The sequence below is a fragment of the Dama dama genome, chromosome 19, assembly GCF_033118175.1.
Source record: "Dama dama isolate Ldn47 chromosome 19, ASM3311817v1, whole genome shotgun sequence".
Lineage (NCBI taxonomy): Eukaryota > Metazoa > Chordata > Mammalia > Artiodactyla > Cervidae > Dama > Dama dama.
Genome location: NC_083699.1, coordinates 4,621,067 through 4,648,695, shown reverse-complemented (window position 1 = coordinate 4,648,695; position 27,629 = coordinate 4,621,067). Strand labels below are relative to the sequence as shown.

General features: G+C 41.0%; 1 protein-coding gene across 1 annotated transcript in view; it reads left to right on the top strand.

Moving 5' to 3' along the window:
- The first annotated feature begins 1,616 nt into the window (after positions 1 to 1,616).
- Positions 1,617 to 27,629, top strand: part of ERICH6 (glutamate rich 6) — a 43,476-nt gene continuing 17,463 nt past the window's right edge. The window contains exons 1-9 of the mRNA XM_061167843.1: positions 1,617 to 1,654; positions 3,722 to 3,813; positions 6,697 to 6,759; positions 7,090 to 7,145; positions 7,245 to 7,361; positions 9,147 to 9,260; positions 18,718 to 18,875; positions 21,070 to 21,140; positions 22,485 to 22,630. Coding sequence (XP_061023826.1) covers positions 1,632 to 1,654; positions 3,722 to 3,813; positions 6,697 to 6,759; positions 7,090 to 7,145; positions 7,245 to 7,361; positions 9,147 to 9,260; positions 18,718 to 18,875; positions 21,070 to 21,140; positions 22,485 to 22,630 — 840 coding nt within the window. The 5' untranslated portion in view covers positions 1,617 to 1,631. The remainder of the gene's footprint in view (positions 1,655 to 3,721; positions 3,814 to 6,696; positions 6,760 to 7,089; positions 7,146 to 7,244; positions 7,362 to 9,146; positions 9,261 to 18,717; positions 18,876 to 21,069; positions 21,141 to 22,484; positions 22,631 to 27,629) is intronic.

The window sequence follows — 27,629 nt, the reverse complement described above, 5'->3', positions numbered from 1 at the left end:
TCGCGGCTGGGGGTCCTGCGACTTTTTTTTTTTAATGGTTAGTTTTATTTTATTATTACTTTTTTAAATGGTTAATTTTAATTTAGTGCATGGAATAGAATTCTTAGCAATATAACTAGGAGGATTCCTTTTCTATGGCTTATATTGATGTTTTCTTTTCTTTTTTTAAACTTAGCATTTATATTATTTTATTTTTACAACACTGTAGTGGTTTTTGTCATACATTGACATGACGGGGCCCCCTACCAAACTGCAAACAGGCCTCCAGTTTCTAACCAAAGAGCCTCTGCGACTTTACTCTCCAGGCTGGCGGCAGAACTGCGGGCGGTTGCCCAGGGAGACGGACGCACACAAGGCGGCGCGCCCCCCGGGCCTGGACCCGCCGGCGTCCTTTGTGCCAGCGGGGATCCTGCTTCCCGCCCGCCACGGCTCACATGGGCTCGCAGCGCAGCGTCGGGAAGCCGGAGAAGGAGCAGGACCGCGAGGAGCAGGAGCAGGAGGTGGACGTGGAGGAGGAAGAAGAGGAGAAGGAGGAGGAAGAGGAGCAGCAGGAGGGGGCGGACCTGGAGAAGGAGCTGGCGGTCTTTGCGAGGCTCAGCGAGGAGTGCTTCTGGAAGTTGTGGGACCTCGGAGATGCCAATGAGGAAGGCTGGCGTCGCGCCCGCTTAGTCAGCATCGTCAGCCCCAGCCTGAGCCCGACGCCGACGCCCACGACGCCGAGCCTGTCGGCGTGGAGCCAGACGTCTGCGCCCACCGAGAGCGCCCCCTCCAGCATCTCCTCCCAAAAAAGTACCGCCCCCCACGCCGAGCCCTTTCCTCTAAGGCTTCCCGATCCCTAGGGGAGAGCTGGTCCGGCGACTCTAGAACCTTCGTCTATGGGGTGTCGGTTTCCAAATACACTCACCACTTCCCATACACCCCTGTCTCAGTCCCTTCTATCAAAGACAAATCTTGGCTGAGCGGCTGCGACGGTTCACCGTTTAGAATGGAGGGGAAGCATGCTCCTAAAACAGGAAACAGGCAGCGCTGTACAGAGTGCTCGCTTCTAACGAGGGCATTCAGTGATCGTGTCCTCTCTCTCAGATTCATTCTGCCCTTCCGCCTCTCTCTCATACCACGAGGAAGAGGAGGGAGTCGTGCTTTAAGGATGCTCTGCAATTGAAACAGCCCTGCCTCCCCACCCCCCAAAATAAACAGTTCACATCTGTGCCTGCCTCCCCACCCCCCAAAATAAACAGTTCACATCTGTGCCTAACTTCCTGAACTGAAACCACTCCAGCCACTTGGAGGCAGAGCAGTTACTTAGAGTAGATTTCGTCCATCCCCCAGTATTGACATTTTGGTCTGGATCATTCTTTGCTGGGGCCGAGTGTGTTGAGGGCAGGAGGAGGGACTGTACTTGGCATTATAGTATATTTAACAGCATCCCTGTCTACGTCCGACTCTGCCAGTTAGCCCCTGCCAGGCTTTGTGACAATCAAAAATTGTCAAAATGTCTTTAGATATTGCGAAATGTTTCCTAGGGGGAAAAATTGACCTTTTGAGAACCATTGATTCAAATGGAATGACTAAATTGTTTTGTGTTTTATTCAACAGGTTTTCCTAGAATATTTCAGACATTTAGGAAAGACATGTCTGAAATGAATTTAGATAGGTAAGAAATTGTTTTCAGTTTTCATCTTATTATTTTTTGAAAATGATGTTTCCTTTTGGGATGAACATGTCAGGAAGGTAGAGTAAGATCATCCAGGGTATTTGCAACTAATATATCTACTTTAAAATTTTAATCTACACTGTTAGACACTTTGGAGCAGATAGAGACAGGGTCCTTGCCCATCTCTGGCTTATTATCTGTAGATTTATGTACCCCTCTCTGTTCCCTCTTCCACTCACCAGAGTTAACATACTATTAACAGTTTGCTTTGTTTCCAGTATAATTTAAATAGTACATTTTCATGACTTGATTTAATTTTTAACATAGCTACTGACCTCCCATCATGAAAGCTGAGGAATGTAACTCACACCACTTCCCTCCTCTCCACTTTCAGTAGTTATATTATTTTTAATTTTCCTGGAAAATCCCATGGACGGAGGAGCCTGGTAGGCTGCAGTCCATGGGGTCCTGAAGAGTCAGACACGACTGAGCGACTTCACTTTCACTTTTCACTTTTATGCATTGGAGAAGGAAATGGCAACCCACTCCAGGGTTCTTGCCTGGAGAATCCCAGGGATGGGGTTGCACAGTCAGACACGACTGAAGTGACTTAGCAACCTTTAGGACTTTAAAGTATTTCAATCTCTGCTTCTTGATTTATCAATTTTAGTGACTACTAACTCTTTTAAAAAATTAACACCTTAATGAACTTCCTTCTCTTACCCTTTCCTTTCCCAATAAATAAATTATTTAACAGATTTTATTAAAATATATAATATAGTCATATAAAGTCATATTACTTTACTTTTATTGTGATTTATTAGTTCTTAGTGCTTTTGGTGCAAGTTGATTCTAAAAGTTGAAAACCAATAACCAATACTCACAATTTCTTGCTAAGAAACCAATACTGTGATTGCATGCATGTACTAGAAAATGAAAGCCTATGTCCATAAAACTTGGCTCTTAAAAGGAGAGCTTCTGAACTCTTGGTTGTTTTTAGCTGTCTTCAATTTTTCTGAATTGGGCTACTGGCCATAGTTTCTTATTTTCCATATTGCTTTTTTTTTCTTTTTATTCCTCTTCTTTTTGCTGGAGAAAGTTCCTTAGGTAATTATTTTGTGTTGATCTCATGGATAGTCAAATTTCTGAGTTCTTGCCTGTCTTAAAATTTCTTCTGTGTTCCTTTACTCTTGGTCTCATCACTCATTTCCCTGGGAAGTCAGACAAACAGGACTCCCCCAGATGGAGTGGCTTCAGCAGAGCAGTTCTCCAGCCATTACAGCACAGTAGTTTCAGAATTAAAACACACAGTCTGCCAGAAACAAAGCTTCCAAAAAGGGAGGTGGAGACATAAGAGAACTGAGAAAGGTGAAAAAGTAACAGTCCTAACGTTGACTACACTCTTTGGGAAAATTTTGTTTGATATTTTTAGAAGAGCCAGCAAATTACGGCAAAACAAACGAACAAAAAAAAACACCTCACATTCAAAGAGGCAAAGGAGTTTGAAAAGCAATCGTTACGATTTACTTGTTACCAGTAACAGTCATGTTAGCTAGTCAGTAAATTCCTACTTCCCGTTATGTCAATGTTAACTGACTGATTCAGCTCCACAATGCTTGTGGGATGAATACAGAATGCTTAATTACAATACATTTAACTTCAGCCCTTTAAAAAGACTGGATTGTTTTACAGCTATTTTAAAACGAGCGGTGTGTTCTAATTTAAATTCAAATAAATGTTTGAACACACATATCATCATTGCCAACACCAACAATACTGACACACAGCACAGATAGAGGGGCCGTAATTTACTCTCTAAGAGAAATAATACGGTATTGGGAGCCTCTAAGATTTAGAAAGAAGTACTTTGCAAAGAACGGATACGACTCTAACACAGTATGCCTGACTTAACTGAAGACATAAGAATGGAAGCAAACATTTCCAATAAAAAAGAAATCAGGGTCTTCTAGGGACATTTGTTATTTGATTGTTAAATGTACCAGATTTAAAGGGACTGCTAAGAACGCTCTAGGTATACTGAAAACAAGCATTTTGTCTAAATTTCAGGGCTATCTATTACAGTCTGCATCCAAAAGTTCCAGCATCCATACAAACAGAAGAAAGTTGGCTTCAGGAATTGACTGACATGGAGAAGCCCAGTGAGTGCTTTGGTTCTGAAGCTTTTCCTGGGAGGTGGGATTGCATGCTGGAAAGAGCATGGGAATAGGCGACCAGGGGAGGTAGAATTAAACCCCAGCACCAACACAAACTAACACCCTGACAACTAGGCAAGTCAGTTAACTAACTCATTGTCTCTCCTTCTTCCTCTATTGGCCATAATAAGCCTTGTCTCATAGGACCATTATCAAGATCAAAATGGGATTCAGCGTTGAAACTTGTTGGCACTGAGTCTTTTAGTAAATGGTAGCACCTGTGTTCTCATCAAGAAATAATCTGCCATCATATTTTGATACATATCTCTATTTTTTATTATAGAAGTAGCATATGCATGCTGTTTTTTAAACATCAAACCATTAAGAAAAATATAATGGGAACATTAAGTTTTTAACTTACCCAGTATATGCCTCAGAAGTCATCATTATGAATAGCCTTTCCTTTAAACTTTATTATTTGTTGTATGTTAGATCATGTGTTCATCAGATGTTTACTGAGCACATACCAAGTACCTGTCATAGGTCAGTTTCCTATTCTAGCATCACAGCAATGAATAAAGCAGACAAACCCCTGTCTCAGTGGTCTTCTATTAAAGCGTTGAAGGTGGAGGTGAAGGTGATACACAAAGCAAGTAAATGCACAATGGCTTAGATGATGTAAGTGCTAAGGAGAAAAATAAAGCAGGCAGAGGGGTGGGAAATGCTGGACAGATGGGTGAAAGTTTACATAGGACGGTCAGAGAAATCTTCTCCGAGAAGCTGAAGTATTTGAGTACAGACCTCAAGGAAGTGTGAGAGTGATGATGATCTCCGGGGAAAGAGTGTTCCAGGCATAGGGAAGAGCACGCGCTTCCCTCTAAAACAAGGAGGCAGCCAGAGTGGCTGCAGTGGAGTGAGGAAGGAAGTGAATGCTAGGTAATAAAGTCAGAGAGATGGTGAGGACCAGATCTTATTCAAAGAGAATGAAGTCCGAAGTCACTGGAGGGTCTGCCCAGAGGACTGACACAATCTAACATAAAAATCAGATGTAGAATTAATATCACATGTTAATATAACATTAAACCTGCTATTAAAAAACTCGTTAATTATTCCCAAATTAATCTATATAGTCCAAGTAGTCGCGATGAGGTTTTTCAGTGGAATTGGACAAGTTGACTTTTTGATCTTGCTTTGCAGCATTAAAAGATAAACTGAGACATTTTCCATTTCTTTAGAGTTTAAGAGTTTATTCGAGCAGATATAGATTGGAATTGGCCAGCGCTAAACCGGTTATGGTTAGGAGCACTCCGCAAAGGAGCGCTCTGGAGAGGTTTTTATAGAGAAGTCGAAGGAGCAAACCAAGGAAGGTATTTGATTGGCTATTGCTTAAGGTTGCATTCTCTGGGAAAGCCCAGTTGGCTGTTTGCAGTTAGCTGTTCTTAACCTTGAGGCATTAACCTTGACTCTGGCTTAGGTTTCCCTTTTGCTAACAGTTGGCTACCAAGGCATTATTAGAGCCGCCTCATCTAATAGTTTCCTTGTTTGATTACTTTAACAACAGGAGCCTAGCGTACATTTTCAGTTTTTTTCATATCTTCTTTTATAGTTCCATTTAATAGAGAACTTATTTGCAGCTCTAATTAATTTACTCTGAGGTGTTTTGCAGTTGTGTTTTATTGATGTAACAATTGGAATTTTTTTTCCTATTATATTTTCTAATTGGTTACTGTCAATGTATAGACTCGTTGGAAAAGACCCTGATGCTGGGAAAGGTTGAAGGCCGGAGGAGAAGGGGACAACAGAGGATGAGATGGCTGGATGGCGTCACCAACTCAATGGACATGGGTTTGGGTGGACTTTGGAAGTTGGTGATTGACAGGGAGGCCTGGCGTGCTGAGATTCACGGGGTCACAAAGAGTCGGACACGACTGAGCGACTGAACTGAACTGATCTGAGACCTGTAAAATCTACAGTGGGAGAGAACTCAGAGACTATAAAACCCAGTCCCATCATTTTGTGTATGAGGAACTGAAATCTGAAGGTGTGACTGGAGGCTCTCACAGGAAATGGCTACCCATTCCAGTATTCTTGTCTGGAGAATCCCCATGGACAGAGGAGCCTGGCAGGCTACAGTCCATGCAGTCGCAAGAGTCGGACACGACTTAGCGACTAAACCACCACCACCAGTTAGGAAAGGTCTCATCCTCTGACACCCATCTCTCTCCAGCACCAGCTCTGGCTGTACTGGGAAAGTGGGCCCACCCTCCCCCTTCACCTCTGTCCCATTGTGGGTTGTTCTGATTGGTTTTTCATCATGCCAATCTCATTTGCTTGACTTCCTAGACATTTACTCCAAGTGGCTTGTGTGTTGATGGCTGTCTTTCCCATTCCCAGAATTGCCCTGGAATCTGCAGAGGGAATTATCCTGGTGGTTTAGTTCACTGTTTCGAATGGGGAACTACTCCCGGACCCCAGCCCAGCAAAAGAATCTTTTGCAGAATGATGGTCATAAATTAGACAGAATGGTATGCTTAAAAGGCAGCACACAAAAGGGTCTGCAAACCATGATTATAATCAAGTAAAATGTGCATTCACGTAGTATTCTGAGACTCAAAAGCAGCAAGGAAACATCTTTTACGTCTCCTGCATTGGCAGGCAGGTTCTTTACCACTAGTGCCACCTAGGAAACCCCAGGAAACATTTTTTAATTAGTGGTGCGCCTCCTCTGTTTGTTACTTTTTGTTGATAAAATGTTACTGGGAAAAGGAAAAACATTCAAAGATAAACACAATTAGGGCACTTATTTTCCTAAGAGGCATATTTTCTTTTCTATGAGATTTCTTTCCTCCTTTGTCAGGACTGATTGACAAATGTACACTCTTTTTTCAGAGAAGGAAGTGCCCTCTGTAAAGAAGGAGGATGTACCTGAAAATCTAGCATCTAAGTTAAGAGGTAACTGCATGTCTGGCATCAACCCCCGCTTCCGACAAAGACAAACTGCCCTTAGGGAGCCTGCCTTAACTTGGACGGCGTCCAACCCCTTTAGAAAAGAGCTCCCCTAAGAATGCGGCAGAAACTAACACAACATTGTAAAGCAATTACATTCCAATAAAAAGAAGAATATAGACAAGAAGGTGGGGAAGGGAGGGTTTCACGGCATTTAGACTCTGTGTGTGTGTGTATGTGTGTGTGAGATGGGCTAGGACTTTACAGAAAATGATTTTCAAACTACACTGCATAAAAGTTTTAAACTTTCCTTCTAAATCTCTTTTTTTTCTTCAGCAAAATGGATAATTAACCCAGAAGAACAAAAACTAAGGATTTTATGTGAACTGGAGGTAAGAGATGTTTATCAACCCAACTAGTACACCATACTCATGGTAAAAATCACTGATTCAATCTTCCTTTTTTTTTCTTTCTCTCTTTTTAAAATTTAGTTTAAGGAAGACTTCATAACACTCTTTGAGCCCTCTCTGAGAACATTACCCAGCATCGGGCCACCATCTATTCTGACATTCAAACAAGAGAGTTCCAATTTAGGCATTAAGTTCAAGGTAATTTTCATTTACATTTTTTAAAATTTCTGTCATAAATGATGTAAAAAGGTACATGATGATTTGCACAAAAGATATTGAACATACTTTTTTTTAAGATTTTTTTTTTTTTGATGTGGACCATTTTTAAAGTTGTTATTGAACTTGTTACAGAATTGTTTCTGTTTCATGTCTTGGTTTTTTGGCCAAGAGGCATGTGCGATCTTAGTTCCCCAACCAGGGCTGAAATCCACACTTTCTGCTTTAGAAGGCAAAGTCTTAACAACTGGACTGCCAGGGAAGTCCAAACAGTGAACTTACTTTAAAGAAAAAAAAAAACAGGCTAAGAGCTCACTTACTTGGAATAGTGTTTAAGGTGGCTGTGTTCATTTCCTAGGGCTTCTGTAACAAAAAGCCAGAAACTGGGTGGCTTATGGCGACAGAAAAGTACTGTCTCACAGTTCTGAAGGCTGAAAGTCCAAAGTCAAAGTGTCAACAAGTCCAGCCTGGGAGAGCCCCTTCTTGCCTCTTCCGAACATCAGCCATCAGCAGTCCTTGGCTTGCAGCCGCGTCACAGTAGTCTCTGCCTTGGCTGTCACAGCGTGTGTCTGTGTCCAAATGCCCCACTTCTCCAAGGATACCAGTCATATTGCTTCACTGCCCACCCAGATGACCTCCTCTTAACTTCATTACATCTTCAGAAACCCCATTCTAAGTCAGGCCACAGTCACAGGTATCAGGGGTTAGGATCAGCATAGCCTTTGGGGGAACACAGTTCAACCTGTAACAGTGGCCATAAGCCAGGAAGCACAGTGAGCATTCGCTGTATTTAATCGTGGTAAGTGACCAGTTAATGTCTGCTTTTGATGGACAAGGGAGAGGTCACCTTGGTCATTCCGACAGGATACACACCACCTTGCTTGGCCAAAGAGGTCAGGGACTGACCGGCAGTATGATTATTTCCAAATTTGTACTTGTGCTGAGAGCTGCGCACTCCCCAGACTGGAACCTCCTTGATTACTTCTTCTGGGGCACACTAAAGGTACAGCCTTATTTGCTGAAAATAAGATTCACCAACAATTGAAGCAGAGCAGCACAGACATGCGTGCAGGAGTTGACAGGAATGCCCTGTGGATGCAACAGCGTGGTTGGTGTTCACTGTTATTTTGTGCAGCACATTGAACTAAGCAATTCTAATGCATGATGATACATTAAACACATCATGTAATGTAAATTCTTTCTTGAAGAAATAAATTCTTTCTTCAAACATAAGTGTTAATCGCGCAGTCATGTCCAACTCTTTGCAACCCCATGGACTATAGCCCACCAGGTTCCTTTGTCCATGGAATTCTCCAGGCAAGAATACTGGAGTGGGTGGCCATTCCTTTCTACAGGGGATATTGCCGACCCAGGGATAGAACCAGGTCTCTGGCATTGCAAATGCAGCACCTTCCTTTTTCTGAAGCACAAGAGCTTGTATTGAGCTTTCTTCCCCTGACACCCAGAGATGGGCCTGAGCTTGAGGAAGGCCTTGGGGACTGCCTTCCACAGAGCTGTCTCTTCACTGGTCCCTGGGCAGGGCTGGTTCCACCTGAACCCCAGGGACACCTTTCAGGTCTTCCGAGACGGGCCTTGACACTGGTCTAGGTTCGGGGTGGCGGCAGCTGATTGGCCAGCTCTCTTCTCCAGCCACACTCTTTGAAGTGTAGATTTGCTGACCCTGCCCAGGGCTCTGGCTTCTTCTGCTCTGAGAGGCTCTGGGCCTCCATGTGGGCATATCTTCATTTTTTTCTCTCCTCTCTAAAGGAAGAAGAGGAGGAAGTATCACCCAAGTGTGAATTCTGTGGGAGCGACCTAAGAACATTTCTCTCCAGTGTGGATGTTTCCTCTGATTACAGCAGCTCTGAACTGCCAGAACATGTAAGTGCTACAGCAGGATTACCAAGGAAATAGTGTTATTTTTAGACATTACTTGAAACATAAGCAGCACGTTCTTCTGCATCTTCCCACGACATCACCCCCCACCTTTCTTTTTTTTTTTTTTGCCACACTGCATGGCTTGTAGGACCCTAGTTCCCTGAACAGGGATTGAACCTGGGCCCCCAGCAGTGAAAACCTGAAATTCTAACCACTAGATTGCCAGGGAATTCCATGAATTGCCATTCTTAAAAGGGTTATGTGTTAGCTCTCGGGGCAATGCAAATCATAACCACAATGGGACACCATTTCACATCCCTTGAACGTCTATAACCCAGAAGACAGATAATAACAACTGTTGGCAAGGGTGTAGGGAAACTGGAATTCTCAAACATTGCTGAAGGGGAATATAAAATGATGCAGCCACCTTGGACAAGTCTAAACAGTAGTTCCTCAAAAAGTTAAAACATACAGATACCATATAACCCAACAAATAATTCCTAGGTATATACCCATTAAAACTAACAACATACGTCCACCCAGAAACACATATAAATGTTCACAGCAGCATAATTCATAACAGCTAGAAAGTGAAAACAACCCAGATGCTCACTAAGATAGTGTAAAGAAATGTGGAGCATCCAGACTATGGGATCTTTTTTTTTTTTAGATCATTAATTTTTTTTTATTTTTAAATTTTATTTATTTTTTAATTGAAGGCTATTTGCTTTACAGAATTTTGCTGTTTTCTGTCAAAGCTCAACATGAATCAGCCATAGGTGTACATATATCCCGTCCCTTTTGAACCTCCCTCCCATCTCCCTCCCCATCCCATCTCTCTAGATTGATACAGACCCCCTGTTTGAGTGTCCTGAGCCATATAGCAAATTCCCGTTGGCTCTCTATTTTGCATATAGTAATGTAAGTTTCCATGTTACTGTTTCCACATATCTCACCCTCTCCTCCCCTTTCTCCATTTCCACAAGCCTATTCTCTATGTCTGTTTCTCCACTGCTGCCCTGTAAATAAATTCTTCAGTATCATTTTTCTAGATCTAGATTCCGTATGTATGTGTTAGAATACAATATTTGTCTTTCTCTTTCTGACTTACTTCACTCTATAATAGGCTCTAGGTTCATCCACCTCATTAGAACTGACTCAAAGATGTTCCTTCTTATGACTAAGTAATATTCCATTGTGTATATGTACCAAAACTTCTTTATCCATTCTCTGTCGATGGACATCTAGGTTGCTTCCATGTTCTAGCTATTGTAAATAGTGCTGCCGTGAACAACAGGATACATGTGTATCTTTCAATTTTGGTTTCCTTGGGGTATATGCCTAGGAGTGGGATTGCTGGGTCATATGGTGGTTTTATTCCTAGTTTTTAAGGAATTTCCATACCACTTTCCATAGGGGCTGTATCAGTTTACATTCCCACCAACAGTGCAAGAGCATTGCCTTTTCTCCACACCCTCCCTGGCATTTATTGTTTGCAGACTTTTTGATGAGGGTCATTCTGACCAGTGTAAGGTGATATCTCATTGTACTTTTGATTTGCATTTCTTTAATAATGAGCGATGTTGAGCATCTTTTCATGTGTTTGTTAGCCATCTGTATGTCTTTTTTGGAGAAGTGTCTGTTTAGGTCTTTTTCCCATTTTTTTGATTGGGTTATTTGTTTTTCTGTTATTGAGTTGTATGAGCTGCTTGTATATTTTGGAAAGTAATCCTTTGTCAGTTGTTTCATTTGCTATCATTGTCATCCATTCTGAGGGTTGTCTTTTCACCTTGTTTATAGTTTCCTTTACTGTGCAAAAGCTCTTAAGTTTAATCAGGTTCCACTTGTTTACTTTTGTTTTCATTTCCATTACTCTAGGAGGTGGGTCATAGAGGATCTTGCTTTGATTTATGTCACTGAGTGTTCTGCCTATGTTTTCCTCTAAGAGTTTTATAGTTTCTGGTCTTATGTATTGGTCTTCAATTTGAGTTTATCTTTGTATATGGTGTTAGGAAGTGTTCTAATTTCATTCTTTTATATGTAGCTGTCTAGTTTTCCCAGCACCATTTATTGAAGAGGCTGTCTTTGCCCCATTGTATATTCTTGACCCCTTTGTCAAAAATAAAGTACCATAGGTGCATGGGGTTTTTTTCTGGGCTTTCTGTCTTGTTCCATTGGTCTATGTTTCTGTTTTTGTGCCATTATCATACTGTATTGATGACAGTAGCTTTGTAGTATAACCTGAAGTCAGGAAGGTTGACTCCTCTAGCTCCACGCTTCTTTCTCAAGCATGGAGAAAGCTTTGGCTATCCAGGGTCTTTTGTGTTTCCATATGAATTGTGAAATTTTTTGCTCTAGTTCTGTGAAAAATGCCATTAGTAATTTGATAGGGATCTCATTGAATCTGTAGATCACATTTGGTAGTATAGTCCTTTTCACAATATTGATTCTTCCTACCCAGGAACATGGAATATCTCTCCATCTGTTTTTGTCATCTTTGATTTCTTTCATCAATGTCTTATAATTTTCTGCGTACAGTTCTTTTGTCTCCTTAGGTAAGTTTATTCCTAGATATTTAATTCTTTTTGTTGCAATGGAGAATAGGATTGATTCCTTAATTTCTCTCTGATTTTTCATTGTTAGTATATAGAAATGCAAGTGACTTCTGTGTATTGATTTTGTATCCTGAAACTTTGCCAAATTCACTGATTAGCTCTAATAATTTCCTGATACTATCTTTAGGGTTTTCTATGTACAGTAAGTATCATGTCATCTGCAAACAGTGAGAGCTTTACTTCTTCTTTTCCAGTCTGGATTCCTTTTATTTCTTTTTCTTCTCTGATTGCTGTAGCTAGGACTTCCAGAACTATGTTGAATAGTAGTGGTGAAAATGGATACGCTTGTCTTGTTCCTGATCTTAGGGGGAATGCTTTCAGTTTTTCACCACTGAGAATAATATTTGCTGTAAGTTTATCATGTATGGCCTTTACTATGTTGAGGTAGGTTCCTTCTATTCCCATTTTTTGAAGCGTTTTCATTTTAAACAGGTGCTGAATTTTGTCAAAGGCTTTTTCTGCATCTACTGAGATTATCATATGGCTTTTATCTTTTGATTTGTTAGTATCATGTATCACATTGATTGATTTGCTTGTATTGAAGAATCCTTGCATCCATGGAATAAACACAACTTGATCATGGTGTATGAGCTTTTTGATGTGTTGCTGAATTCTGTTTGCTAAAATTTTGTTGAGGATTTTTGCATCTATGTTCATCAGAGATATTGGCCTGTAGTTTTCTTTTTTTGTGTTGTCTTTGCCTGGTTTTGGTATCAGGGTGATGGTGGCCCCATAGAATGAGTTTGGAAGTGTTCCTTTCTCTGCAATTTTTGAAAGAGTTTTTGAAGGATAGCACTAGCTCTTTAAATGTTTGATAGAATTCTCCTGTGAAGCCATCTGGTCCTGGGCTTTTGTTTTTTGGGAGATTTTTTGATCAGAGCTTCAATTTCAGTGCTTGTAATTTGGTTTTTCATAATTTCTGTTTCTTTCTGGTTCAGTATTGGTAAATTGAACTTTACTAAACATCTGTCCATTTCTTCCAGGTTATCCATTTTATTGCCATATAGTTGTTCATAATAGTCTCTTATAATCCTTTGTATTTCTGCATTTGTATTTCTGTCTGCTGTAACCTCTCCTTTTTCATTTCTAATTTTGTTGATTTGATTCTTCTCTCTTTTTTTCTTGATGAGTCTGGTTAAAGGTTTGTCAATTTTGTTTATCTTCTCAAAGAACCACCTTTTAGTTTTACTAATCTTTACTATTGTTTCTTTCATTTCTTTTTCACTTATTTCTGCTCTGATATTTATGATTTCTTTCCTTCTACTAATTTTGGGATTTTTTGTTCTTTTTCCAGTTGTTTTAGGTGTAAAGTTAGGTTGTCTATTCAATGTTTTTCTTGTTTCTTAAGGTAGGATTGTATTGCTATAAACTTCCCTCTTAGAACTGCTTTTGTTGCATCCCATAGGTTTTGAGTTGTTAAATTTTCATTGTCATTTGTTTCTAGAAATTTTTTGATTTCCCCTTTGATTTCTTCAGTAACCTGTTGGTTATTTAGAAATGTATTGTTTAATCTCCATGTGTTTGTGTTTTTTACAATTTTTTTCTTATAACTGATATCTAGAATCATAGCACTGTGGTCAGAGAAGATGCGTGATACAATTTCAATTTTCTTAAATTTACTGAGGTTTGATTTGTGACCCAAGATGTGGTCTATCCTGGAGAATGTTCCATGTGCACTTGAGAAGAAGGTGTATTCTGCATTTGGATGGAATGTCCTGAAGAGATCAGTGAGATCCATCTCATCTAATGTATTATTTAAGACTTGTTTCCTCATTAATTTTCTGTCCATTGGTGTGAGTGGGGTGTTAAAGTCTCCTACTATTATTGTGTCACTGTCAATTTCTCCTTTTATGTCTGTTAGTATCTGTCTTATGTATTGAGGTGCTCCTATATTGGGTGCATAGATATTTACAATTGTTATGTCTTTCTCTTGGATTGATCCCTTGATCATTATGTAGTGGCCTTCCTTATCTCTTGTAATCTTCTTTATTTTAATGTCTATTTTGTCTGATATGAGGATTGCTACTCCAGCTTTCTTCTGCTTCCCCTTTGCGTGGAATATATTCTTCCTTCCTCTCACTTTCAGTCTGTATGTGTCTTGAGGTCTGTAGTGGGTTTCTTGTAGACAGCATATATATGGGTCTTGTTTTATTATCCATTCAGCCAGTCTGTATCTTTTAGTTGGTGCGTTTAATCCATTTACATTTAAAGTAATTATTGATGTGTATGTTCCTATTGCCATTTTCTTAACTGTTTGGGGTTGATTTTGTAGATTTTTTTTTGTGTTTCCTGACTATATGAGTCCCTTTAACATTTGTTGTAAGGCTGGTTTGGTGGTACTGAATTCTCTTAACTTCTGCTTGTCTGAAAAGCTTTTGATTTCTCCATCAATTTTGAATGAGATCCTTGCCAGGTAAAGTAATCTTGGTTGTAGATTTTTCCCTTTCAGCACTTTAAATATATCCTGCCATTCCCTTCTGGCCTGCAGAGTTTCTGCTGAAGATCAGCTGTTAAGCGTATGGGGTTTCCCTTGTATGTTACTTGTTGCTTCTCCCTTGCTGCTTTTAATATTCTTTCTTTGTGTTTACTCTTTGTTAGTTTGATAAGTATGTGTCTTGGTGTGTTTCTCCTTGGGTTTATCCTGTATGGGACTCTTTGTGCCTCTTGGACTTGACTGACTATTTCCTTTTCCAGTTGGGGAAATTTTCAATTATAATCTCTTCAAAAATTTTCTCATACCCTTTCTTTTTCTCTTCTTCTTCTGGGACCCCTATAATTTGAATGTTGGGATATTTGTTATGGTCCCAGAGGTCTCTGAGACTGTCCTCAGCTCTTTTCATTCCTTTTACTTTATTCAGCTCTTCAGAAGTTATTTCCACCATTTTATCTTCCAGCTCACTGATTTGTTCTTCCGCTTCAGATATTCTCCTTATTGATTCCTTCTAGAGTATTTTTAACTTCAGTAATTGTGTTGTTTGTCTCTGTATGTTTATTCTTTAATTCTTCTAGATCGTTGTTAATTGATTCTTACATTTTCTCCATTTTGTTTTGAAGGTTTTTGATCATCTTTACTACTGTTATTCTGAATTCTTTTTCAGGTAGTTTGCCTATTTCCTCTTCATTTATTTGGACTCCAGTGTTTCTAGCTTGTTCCTTCATTTGTGTGGTATTTCTCTGCCTTTTCATTATTTTTTTTAACTTATTGTGTTTGAGGTCTCCTTTTCCCAGGCTTCAGGGTTGAATTCCTTCTTCCTTTTGGTTTCTTCCCTCCTAAGGTTGGTCCAGTGGTCTGTGTAAGCTTCATATAAGATGAGATTTGTGTTGAGTTTTTTGGTTGTTTCTTTATTTTCCCTGTGAGGGGTAAGGCTGAGTGAGGTGGTAATCCTGTCTGCTGATGAATTTTCATTTTGTTTGTTGTTTAAATGGGGCATCCTGCACAGGGTGCTACTGGTGGTTGGGGGATGCTGGGTCTTGTATTCAAGTGGTTTCCTTTGTGGGAGTTCTCACTATTTGATACTCCTAGGGTTAGTTCTCTGGTAGTCTAGGGTCTTGGAGTCAGTGCTCCCACTCCAAAGGCTCAGGACTTGATCTCTGGTCAGGAACGAAGATTCCACAAGTGGTTTGTTATGGCATTAAGTGAGATTAAAACAAATACTCAAAAACGAGAAACCAAAGATGAATCCCAGACAAACGGCAGTTACAAAATCAGGCAAATAATAATTAAAATAATGGAATGTACACCCATAAGCAAAATCAAAACAGTCCAACAAAAATAAAGCACAATAGAGTGATCTGGTGAACAAAGAAAACCAAGAATTATATCTACTATTTAACAGCAAAACTAAAGCACAAACTGGAAAACAAAACTAAATCAAGGTGCCACGTTGGGAGTAAAGCAATGAAAACAAAACTAACAAATATGTTGAGAGGAAAGGAAATAAAGAAAGATTAGATATGCAAAGATAAACAGAGGTAGATAAAGAAGATTTATATACATTAAAGATTAACTGCAAAGGGAAAAGAACAGTAGGAAAAGCAAACAAAGGAATAAATGTAGAAAAAATTATAATAGGTTTAAGAAAATTAAAATTAAAAAAGAGAAAAGGAAAAAAAAAAAAGAGGAAGAAGAAAGAAAAAAAAAAAAAAAGGAAAACTCCCCAGAACTGCAAAAGCCCATGAAGAGGCAGAGGTTTATAACAGCAATAAAAAATGTGATGAGAAGAAAAAAAAAAAACCGTAATTAGATTTCATAGTGCCAATAAAGTTGACAACTACAACAGAAAGGGGGGGAAGAATCCAAAAGAATCTGTAAAACCAGTCAAAACATAAGAATAATAAATGCTTTTCTTGAGTCACTGCTGTCAGGATCCTTTCCCTCACTGGGAGTCACAGTCCACCTCGCCTCCCCGGGATGCCCTCCAACACCGTGCTGGTCTCTGGACCTGCAGTGGGGGCAGCTCAGATGCTAATCTGGTCCTACCCCTGTGTTCTTGCCTCCACTGTCCACAGCCATCAGAACTAGTGCGTTTTCTTTTGTGGGAGCTGTCAATGGCCTTTTATATATAACATAGACACAATCTGCCTAGTTGATCGTGTGGATTTAATCCACAGCTTGTACAGCTGGTGGGAAGGTTTTGGGTCTTCTTCCTCAGTCACACTGCCCCCGGGTTTCAGTTGTGGTTTTATTTCCACATGTGTGGGTCGTCCACTGGGGTTTGCTCCTGAGGCTGCCCTGGAGGACTTGGGCCTGCCCCTGCGAGGGCCAGGTGCGGAGGTGGTGCGGCTGCTTGGGTCGCAGGGATTCTGGGGGCACCCGGTACTCAGGGGGCTGGCGGCCGGGGCAGCAGGAAATACAGTGCTCTAGAGGGGTGTGGCAACCGGTACTGGCCAATATGCTCCAGTATCTTGCCTGGAGAACCCCCCTGACAGGGAAACTTGGCAGGCTGCAGCCCACAGGGTTGCAAAGAATTGGACATGGCCAAAGCAACCCTGCATGCATAGATGCAAGACTTTTTTGCCCATGGCAGCTCTGCCCCAGTGAGGGTTGAGCATGAAGGTGGTGCCTCTTCTTGGCTTGCAGGGACCCTGGCGGCGCCAAGTATGCAGGAACACGGACTGCCTCCACTCCAGGAGTTATGGCCCTAACAGAGTCTTTTTTCAGGCCTCTTACAGCTGGTGATCAGAAGGCCTCTTTGGGCAGCCTTTCTCTGTAGCTCTGCCTGTTGAGGCACTTAGAGGGTTCCCTTGCCTGGGGTCCTTCTCTATTGTTAGGCATGTCAGGCACATAGAGGGCGCCCCCCCCCCCACCCTCTCCGGCTGGGGTCCTACTCTGTAGTTCAGTGGTGAGGCGTTTGATGGGCCAGCCTCTATTTTCAGCTGCCGATGCTGGCATGTGGGGAGAGAGAGGCTATGGTGATGGCTCCACCCCATACACGTGACTTAGCAGTATCGCCTTGCTTCCATGGCTGCCCGGCTTCCCTCCACAGGCATTTCCCATCACGATCTCCTCCCTCACATCCCCTCAATCCGTCTCTCTGCAGTCAGTAGCAGCCCTCGCCCTGGAATTGCTCCACAATCCCTAAACTCCAGCTCCCAGCCGCTGCGCCTTCCAGGGGACCTGCATCCCTGTCCGGGGTATGTCTGGCTGCAACAAGGACTGTCTGATTCTCATTCCATTTAGGCTGCCACAGATCAGCTGTTTCACTCTCAGCCTTAAATGTTTCTCCTCTGACTCAGACAATTGCCCCGATGTGGGGATCGGACCCCTGCTTCAGTTCCCCCACCCGCCAAGGGCAGGTCCAGTCCTACTAACACTCCTGTATCTGCCCCCAGTTCCTTCGTCCTACTGAGTTTGGCGTGGCTCTATATATTCTTTTCCGCAGGTCAGGTCCTCCTGTCCGCTCTCAGCTGGTGTTCTGCAGGCACCTCTGTGTCTGAGGGTGTATTCCTGATGTATCCGTGGAGAGAGATGTACTCCACGTCCACCTGCTCCTCCACCATCTTGTTCCTCCTCCCATACCATGGAATCTTACGCAGCCATAAAAAGACATGAAGCATTTAAACATGCTTCAACATAAATGAAAATATTATGCTAGGTGAAAAAAACCAGTTACAAAGCACCACATTCCATTTATATTAACGTACAGAACAGCCAAATCTACAGAGACAGCAGATAGATTAGTGGTGGCCATGTGGGGAGGAGGAGGAGTAACTGTTATTGGGTACAGGTTTCATGTTCTAAAACTGATTGTTGTGATCACTGCACACTTCTGTGTGTTAGGAAAAACGCCGCGGGAGGAAAAAAGCCACCTCTAAGGACCGGTGGTAAAGGCCTTTTATTAAGCGTCGCTCTCGGGCAGAACTCCCGGGGGCTGGTGAGTGAGGAGACAAAGGGAGTCTGCAAAGTATGAGGGGTGGGGAGGGGTTTTATAGTCCGGGCAGGCATCCAGGCCAGGTCTTTTCATATAAGGAAGAAAGCGCGGGCTACAGCGGTGGTCAGTGTCCGAGGGCTTTATGTTGGTACCTGATTGGACAAGGCTGCAGGGGGCCAGCCCCTGGAAGTTCAGCCAGCCTCCGGAATTTGCCTTGCAGCACTTTCCCGGGGGATGCTCCGACCTTTCACTGTGAATACACTAAAAATTATTGAATTGTACGCTTTAAATGGGTGAATTGTATGATATGGGAATTATACCTCAATAACAAAGTTGTTAGCACCCCCCCCCCAAAAAAATATGATAGATTGTTATCCAAAACCCCATTAGCCATTTTGGGTTTCATTTTTTTCCCCTCCTGTAATTACCTTCATTTAGCGCTAAGGAGATGAAAATAACGTCTTTGTTTTTCAGACTTCCTGTTGTAGTTATTTCCAAAATCTGGTCGACTACATCTATGAAGAAAACCAAAAAATCCAGAGCTCTAAAGCTGAATTAATCAGTATTGGCCCTCATGCCGCCCACGGCAGTGAAGCTGACAGACTCAAAGCGAAAGAAAAAGCTTTGCGGAGGTAACAGTGAGCCTTGGCTATTGGAACTCAGACAGGCCCACTTAATCAGAAAGCCTTTTTTAAGAAGATTTATTTATGTATTTATTTCTGCCGGTACCGGGTCTTCGCTGCGCACGCAGGCTTTCTCCAGCGGCCGCCAGCGGGTGCGACTGTCCTGTGTGGCGCGTAGGCTCCTGTCTGCGGCTTCTACTGGTGCGGTGTGGGCTCTGGGCTGCAAGCGCTTCATCAGTGGTGTCCTGTGGGCTCCGTGGTTGTGGTCTGAGGGCTTAGTTGCCACGTGGCACGTGGGATCTTCCCAGACCAGGGATCGGACTCATGTCCCCTGCATTGGCAGGTGGATGCTCAACCACTGGACCACCAGGGAAGCCCTAGAAGGCCTTTTGTAAAACAAACCTCATTTTTTCCAACGCAGGTAATTGTGTAGATGCATTCCCAGTGAAGAAACAAAAATTGGCTAAAGCAAACTTCATGCAGTTCCTGGTGGACGTTATGAGAGTCAGAAGGTGTCAGAAACTCAGTGAGGTCACTGACGTTTAGAGTAGGAAATTTACCCATCCCAAATTCTCAGGGTAATTGGGAATTCCTATTACTATATGAGAGAGATTTGTCCACCAAATACAGTAGAAACACACATGCACTGATTAAATGACTGGGTTCACAAGTAATAACAGATACAAAGAATAAGGAATGGCATGTAGACAGTAAAAATTATAGTGTACTTCTTTTTTTGAAAGAAATAGCATGGTGGCTTTTATTCTCAGCTGATGGAGCGGGGAACACAGTATGCTCCTGCCTGAAGAACTGTGCCCCTAAGGCAAGCGCTTGCAGTCAGGCGTCGGTGATGAGGAAACAAATGCGATAGGATCTAGATTTCTTTCTTTTGCTTTGTTTCAAAGACAGTCATAAACTGGCGTCAGTAACCCAGTAACTTCATCTGGCAGTTTGGAGGCTCTGAGGCCTTCCTTCTGACATGTAACTACAAGGGAAAGGCCGTTGTGAAGGTAAACACTGGATCGGGGATGTATTTAGCATAGAGTCCAGTGAAGCGTATCTCCCGCAGAGTTAGGGAGCAGAAAAGCAAACTTACAGATGTGCAGAATTAGGAGCAGTTAAAGTAAAATAAACTAAATAAATAAAGTAAAATAAAGTTCGGGCGTGCTCCCTGTTCTCTTTATCTTCTTTGCTCTCAGAGAAGTGAAAAAGAAAAGCTACTCCTCTTTTTTCCTTTTCACTGCGACAAATTTCCCCCGTTAGTTTATTCCCTCCATGTCAATGGAGGAAGGGAAATACGTGTCATTTTTGTCTGGCTGAGGACAAACTTCAGTTTTGCTCTGCTTGAAAATCACCAGCTTTTCAGTCCAGAGACCCATCTATCTCCTACTTCAAATTTTCCTTGAGACATGAACCCCAAGAAATCTTTATTGGGGTAATGAGGGACAGATGGTCAGTCTTCTGTAACTTATTTAATGCTTACACGGGACTCGTAGACCCTACCTAGGTGGGGTCATGGAGCTCTTGCCCTGTTCTATGAAGGGGCTCTGGGGTGACTTTTGTGGTTATTCCTGCTGGATCTATTTGGAAGAGTGGCTGTGATCTCTTTGGAGGCATGGGTTTTTCTCTGCACATCATCTTTATCTTGATGTAAATCTGTGTCATCCGATAAGGGTCCTTCTGTCCAGGTTGGAGATAGTCCTTTGAACAATGTCTTTTTCAGAATGTATAATCCTCTGGTTGCAGGTCACGGGGCATCTCACAGTTAGAGAAAGCTTTATCCGATGAAATACAAATGAGGTTTGCCGGGGTGGGGGCGGAAAAAGCCAAGTGGCTGGCTTGGATTTCTTATAGCCCTTAGCTAACTGGGGCCTGTAGTTCTGCGTTCTCAGAGTTTCCTCTAGATTCACCATAGGGAGTGGTTGAGCGGCTGCAGTCGAATGAAGGCCTGGTGGCAGGTATTCCCCTTGCTCAGGGCTGCTGACTCACATTGAAAGGCTACAACCACTGATTCCATGGCTCAGGGCTTTCCTTCTTGGTCACGAATGACCATTATCCTCCTGGAATTTAGGCTCTGGTTCCTGCTTCGGAGTCATTTATAAGGGATTCCCCACCACCTCCTCCTCCTCCCACCACACTCTAGTATACTATTTTAAACTTGGAACACATTTCAGACTTGTGCATCATGTTTTTAATTTTGTAGAAAACAAGAGCAACAAATGGCCAGACGCTATGAAATTTTAACAAAAGAACAGCCTACTTTCTCTGAAGAAGGTAAGTTCCTCAAAGCTGATGTTACAGATCAGTTATACATCAGGGAGCTCATGTGTTTGACCAAGGGCAAAAACTGATGTATTTTTTAAAAATAATATTAAAATTTTTCATTTTGGTCAATGCCTCAGTCACAATGGCTGAAGGTCAGAAAACCCCACTTTTCTATCCCCTAGCTTTTGAAGTTATGAGTCTTCAGTTCACTGCTGTTATTGATTGAAATAACTTAGCAGCATCTATAGAGCACTGACTTCGACTGGCTTCCCTCATAGCTCAGTCAGTAAAGAATCTGACTGCAATGCAGGAGACCCAGGTTCAATTCCTGGGTCGGGAAGATCCCCTGAGGAAGGAATTGGCAACCCACTCTAGTATTCTTGCCTGGAGAATCCCATAGACTGAGGAGCCTGGTAGGCTACTGTCCATGGGGTCACAAGAGTCATACAGGACTTAGTGACTAAACCACCCCACCAGAGAGCACTTTGGAGCTTCCCAGGTCGCACTAAGGGTAAAGAACCCGCCAGCCAATGTGGGAGACGTAAGACATGTGGGTTCCATCCTCGCGTTCAGAAGATCCCCTGGAGGATGGAATGGAAACCCACTCCAGTATTCTTGCCTGGAGAATACCCATGGACAGAGGAGCCTGGTGGGCTACAGTCCATAGGGTCGCAAAGAGTCAGACACGACTGAGGCGACTTAGCACATAGAGCATTTTACAGAGAGCTAGAAAGAGCTTTTGAGTTCATTGTCTCTCTTTTAGTAAAACATACATTCCATTTTGTTTCAGGCTAGAATATGGAAAGTCTGTCAAAAATAAATCAGATTCCTTTCTCATAGATGGGCCCCATCGGTCAGCTGGCCAGTATAGCTGCAATTCTAGTACAACTGAAGGGGCATCATTTTAGGATCAGAAGTTCTAGAGTTATATTCTTGCTTTTCTCCTTATAGGCTGCAAAATTTGGGTTAAATTTTATTTTTAATATTTCTGAGCATCAGGCTCCTCTGCAACTCAGAGCTATTGAAAAGATACTTTGAGAAGACTTTTTTTTTTTTCCAACTCAGTCCCAATTCAACTGTTTCCTACTAAACCTACAGCCGAAAAATTCCACGTGATGAAAATCATCATTTTTGTTCTTCCAATGAAAAGAGAATGTTCTCATTTTTTTAAAAAAAGAGGGCTCCTCAACTTAATGAAGCTCCTCATTCTTCTTTCATTAAAAAAAAATGTCCAATGGAAAAGTGTCTGATGAATCAATGCATTTGTAATAGAATTTGAAATTTCGTTTTAGAAGAGAGATTTTGGAAAGTTTTAAACATATATGTATTTTCATGTGATTCTTGTCCCATTAGATGCAAAACACTATAAAACAATTTCTTATCAATTTTCCGTGGATATTCCAGAAGTAAAGTCAGTTAAGGAAGAACTAACTGATTATCAAGTGGACAAAAGAAATATATCCATTGTTTGCTGTGATTCTAGAATAGCATGTGGAAAGGTAATTAGCTTGTAATTTTTTTAATTTGCTACTCTTTAAAAACCAGTTTTACCTAAAATTTTAAAAGCTGTCTTGATGAAGATGGCAGCTTGGTTACAGGACACGTTTAACCATCAGTCATAAAGAATTGGTACAGACTTGGCCTTTTAACTTCTACTTTAGAATAATGGGCTTCCCTGGTGGCTCAGTGGTAAAAAATCCACCTGCAATGTAGGAACTGTGGGAGATACAGTTTCGATCCTTGGGTTAGGAAGCTCCCTGGCGTGGCAACCCATTCCAGTATTCTTGCCTAGAGAATCCCATGGACAAAGGAGCCTGGTGGGCTACAGTCCATAGGGTCACAAAAAGTCAGACAAGACTAACGTGACTTAGCATGCACGCAAGCAGACTTTATAACAATACCTTGAATGTGTCTTATGAGGGGCTATTTTGGTTAAAGCCTTTTTACTTTAAAATGTGATCACTGTATAGTGAGGAACATTTGGAACCCTTTAGAAACCTAAAATCAATGGTAGAAAATCACCAGAAGTCTCAGCCTCATCCCCAAAATCATGATTAATATTTCAGTATTATCTAGATCTGCACTGCCCAGTGTGGTAACAAATACTTCACATGGCTATCCAAATTTAAAGGAATTATAATAAAATGAGATTTAAATTTAACTCTTCAGTCACACTAGCTACATTTCAAGTGTTAAATAACTGTGTGTGACTAATGGCAACCATATTGCAGGGCAGTTACAGAAAAGTTTTATGGTCAATAAAAGTTCTATTAGCACTGTTCCAAAGTTTTTAAGCATAGGTTTCTGTTAACAGACCTGTAATTATATTATATATGTAATTTTTCCTACTTTTAACTTAATTTTCAACAATTTTCCCATGATATTATATAGCTTACATTGCTATTGTTTAGTCGATAAGTTTTACTTTTTATGGACTGTAGCCCTCCAGGCTCCTCTGTCCATGGGATTTCCCAAGCAAGAATACTGGAGTGGGTTGCCATTTCCTTTTCCAAAGGATCCTTCCAACTCAGGGATCAAACCTGCATTTCCCACATTGGCAGGGGGCTTCTTCACCACTGAGCCACCAGGAAAGCCCATAGGTTACATTAACATCATTTTAATATCTATGAGCCTTTTCATATAGTATCTAACCATTCTACTGGTATTGGAAATAAAGATTATTAAAAGTTCTTTTGTTTTACTAAATAATGTTGCTTTGAATATCTTTTTGTATGAATTAATTTTTATATAAGTATAGAATCCACGTGCAATGCAATTTGATTCCTGGGTCAGGAAGATCTGCTAGAGAAGGGATAGGCTGCCCACTCCAGTATTTTGGGGCTTCCCTGGGGGCTCAGCTGGTAAAGAATCCGCCTGCAGTGTGGAAGACCTGGGTTCGATCCCTGGGTTGGGAAGATCCCCTTGAGAAGGAAACATCTACCCATTCAGTACCCATTCTGAGCTGGAGAATTCTGTGGACTGTAGCATGCCAGGCTCTTCTGTCCATGGGATTCTCCAGATAAGAATACTGGAGTGGGTTGCCATTTCCTTCTTCAATATGCAGAGTATATTATGCAAAATGCTGGACTGGATGATTCAAAAGTTGGAAACAAGAAGGCTGGGAGAAATATCAACAACCTCAGATAATGACCGAAAGCAAAGAACAACTAAGAGTATAGTTTCCCTGAATAGATCCCCAGAAATCAAACACCTGAGACCAGTTTTGTCTCTCCTGCGTGATTTAGAATTTAAGGGACAGCAATGAACTGAGGTGCTGACAGAATCAAATCCAAATCCTATCTGAAGGAAGGTTGCTATCCCACCCTCAAATTACTTCTACAAATTACCTTTCAAGTTCAATTACCGGCACACAGTGAAAAGTAATAAAAACACGAGGAAACACAATACCATAACTGAAAATTCAAAGGACTAGTATCCAATGAGAAAAGTCTTACAAAGACTTACAAAGCCTTCAAAACCTGAAGTAATGTAAGTATGTTTATGAAAACAAAAGGTCAGCTTGAAGATATATGGAGGGAACAGAAAACTATAAAGTGACATGACAAATTTGACAAAAAGATAGTACAGAAATGAAAAATACAACTGAAACTAAAAACTGAGAAGTGAAGTGAAGTCACTCAATCGTGTCTGACTGTTTGCACCCCCATGGACTATAGCCTACCACACTGTCCATCCATGGGATTTTCCAGGCAAGAGTACTGGAGTGGGTTGCCATTTCCTTCTCCAGAGGCTCTTCCTGACCCAGGGATCGAACCCGGGTCTCCTGCATTATAGGCAGAAGCTTTACCATCTGAGCCACCAGCAAAGTCAAAACTTAAAAGATGAGAGTTAAATGCAGGTTAGACCCAACTAAAGAGAAACTAATGACCTGGAAGAAAGGTTGAAAAAAACCTATCAAAATTTACCATGGGGTAAATTTACCTTTTACAAAATTTACCTTTTACAAAAAAGGTAAAGAATACAGAAAAGTTTGTATAATATGAAAGTAGAATGAGGGGTATAAAATGTATTTGTTCAAAATCTCAGAAGGAGAGGAAAAAGATAATCAGGCAGAGGCAGCATTTGAAGAGACAATGGATGATTATTTTCCAAAACTGATAAGAGAGACCCATTCATAGATTTAAGAATCCTAATGAGCCCCAAGCAGGATGAATTAAAAAATAATCCTAGGTAGATTGGGAGTTTGGGATTTACATGTACACACTGCTATATTTAAAATAAAATGCATTTCCGTGAAAAAAAAATTCTAGACACACCAGTGAAACTGTAGAACAACAAAGACAAAAAGAAAATCTAAAAGTCAGCACAGAAAAAGAAGTTCTGTTTATATTTAAAAGAGAACAGTTAGAAATCAGATAACCTTCCAACAGTGACAGTGGAAGCCAACAGAATGTCTTCAGTGTGTGCTAAAAGAAAATAATGGTCAATCTAGAAGCCTACACCCAGTTAAAATATCTTTCAAGAAAATGTGCCCCAAAAGACATGGTCTAGCAAAACAGAGTTTGTCACTAGTAGCCTCTCACTAAAAAAAATGCTAAAGAATATTTTTTGTATAGTAGCATAGTGTGAGATTCTATGTAATCTCATAGAATTGCATAGAAGAAGAAGAAGCATTATGCACTGTATGTATAAAACTAAACTTTGACTGATAAAACAATCATAATGATAATGACATATGGAGTTTCAAGAAACAGTATAGAGTAAAAATGTTTTAAAAATTAGTATATGATTTGGGAAGAAAGCTAAATGCAATTACAGTGTTTTAAAAGTTCTTGGTTTGGGAGAAAACAAATACATAGCTTAATCTCAGACTTTGATAAATTTGCTTTCTAAAATTTCTAGGGCAGTCAGAAAAATAACAGAAGCAGAGTGTATAACTTCCCAGCTATCAGAGGTAGAGGGGAAAAAAAGAATAATTTATTTTAAATATCCCCCAAAGACAAGAAAGGATAAGGGGGGAAAAAATACCTAACAGAAGACAAATAGAACACAAGGAGTGTCAGTAGGTATATGTAAATAGAGTAAATTCTTCAGTTAATAAAGACTGTCAGACAATTTTTAAGGAAAAAATCCAACCATATACTGATTACAAGAGAGATATCTAAAATATAAAGTTACAGAAAGATTGAATATAAATTTAAAAATGATATATCATGAAAATACTGAAGAACATCTCTAGAGATAGAAGACCACTTTATAGTGACAGAAGTTTTAGTCCCCCAAGAAGGTATAATGTTACAAAATATTTTTCCATATTAACATATCCTCAAAAAATATAAAGCAAAATTGCACAGAAGTAAAAGGAAAAAAACTTAATCCATAATCATAATGAGATACTTTAGCCAGCTTCTCTCAATAATTGAGTGGACTATTAGACCAAAAAAAAAAAAAATGAGCAGTAATACAATAAAATGTTTGAACAGCCTGTTTAACAAATTTGACCTAATGTTCATGGATTGGAAGATCAAATATTTTAAAGATGACATTCTTTCCAAATTAATCTAATGCAACTATAATTCAGTTCTAACAAGACTGCAGATTTGTGTGTGTTGGGAAAAGGAAAGGCTTGAAAAGTTGATGACAGGATTTACATGGAAATATAAAAAACCCAGGTGCACCAGTGGTCAAGAACCTGCCAGCCAATGCAGAAGACCTTAGAGATGCAGAAGATGTAAGAGACACTGGTTCAATCCCTGGGTTGGGAAGACTCCCTGGAGGAGGAGAGCATGGCAACCCACTCCAGCATTCTTGCCTGGAGAATTCCGAGGACAGAGGAGTCGGGCGGGCTGCAGTCCACGGGTCACAAGGAGTCAGACACGACTGAAGTGACTTGGCACAGCATGCGTGAAAAACTTAGAAGAGCCAAGACTTCCTTGAAGAAGACTGGGAGGAAGGGGAACATGCTCCGTCAGATACTGAGATCTGTTACTAAACAGATAGGAGCACATCAAGGCCGGATACTGTCAGCCTGTTTGTCTAACTTCTATGCAGAGTACATCATGCAGAACGCTGGGCTGGATGAAGCTCAAGCTGGAATCAAGACTGCCCGGAGAAATATCAATAACCTAAGATATGCAGATGACACCACCCTAATGGCAGAAAGTGAAAAGGAACTAAAGAGTCTCCTGATGAAGGTGAAAGAGGAGAGTGAAAAAACTGGCTTAAAACTTGACATTCAAAAAAACGAAGATCAAGGCATCCGGTCCCATCACTTCATGGCAAATAGATGGGGAAACAATGGAAACAATGACAGACTTTATTTTCTTGGGCTCCAAAATCACTGCAGACGGTGACTGCAGCCATGAAATTAAAAGACGCTTGCTCCTGGAAGAAAAGCTATAACAAGTCTAGACAGTGTATTAAAAGCAGAGACATCACTTTGCCCACAAAGGTCATATAGTCAAGGGTCCTGGTGGCTCAGAGGGTAAAGTGTCTGCCTGCAATGTGTTAGACCAGGGTTTGATCCCTGAGTTGGGA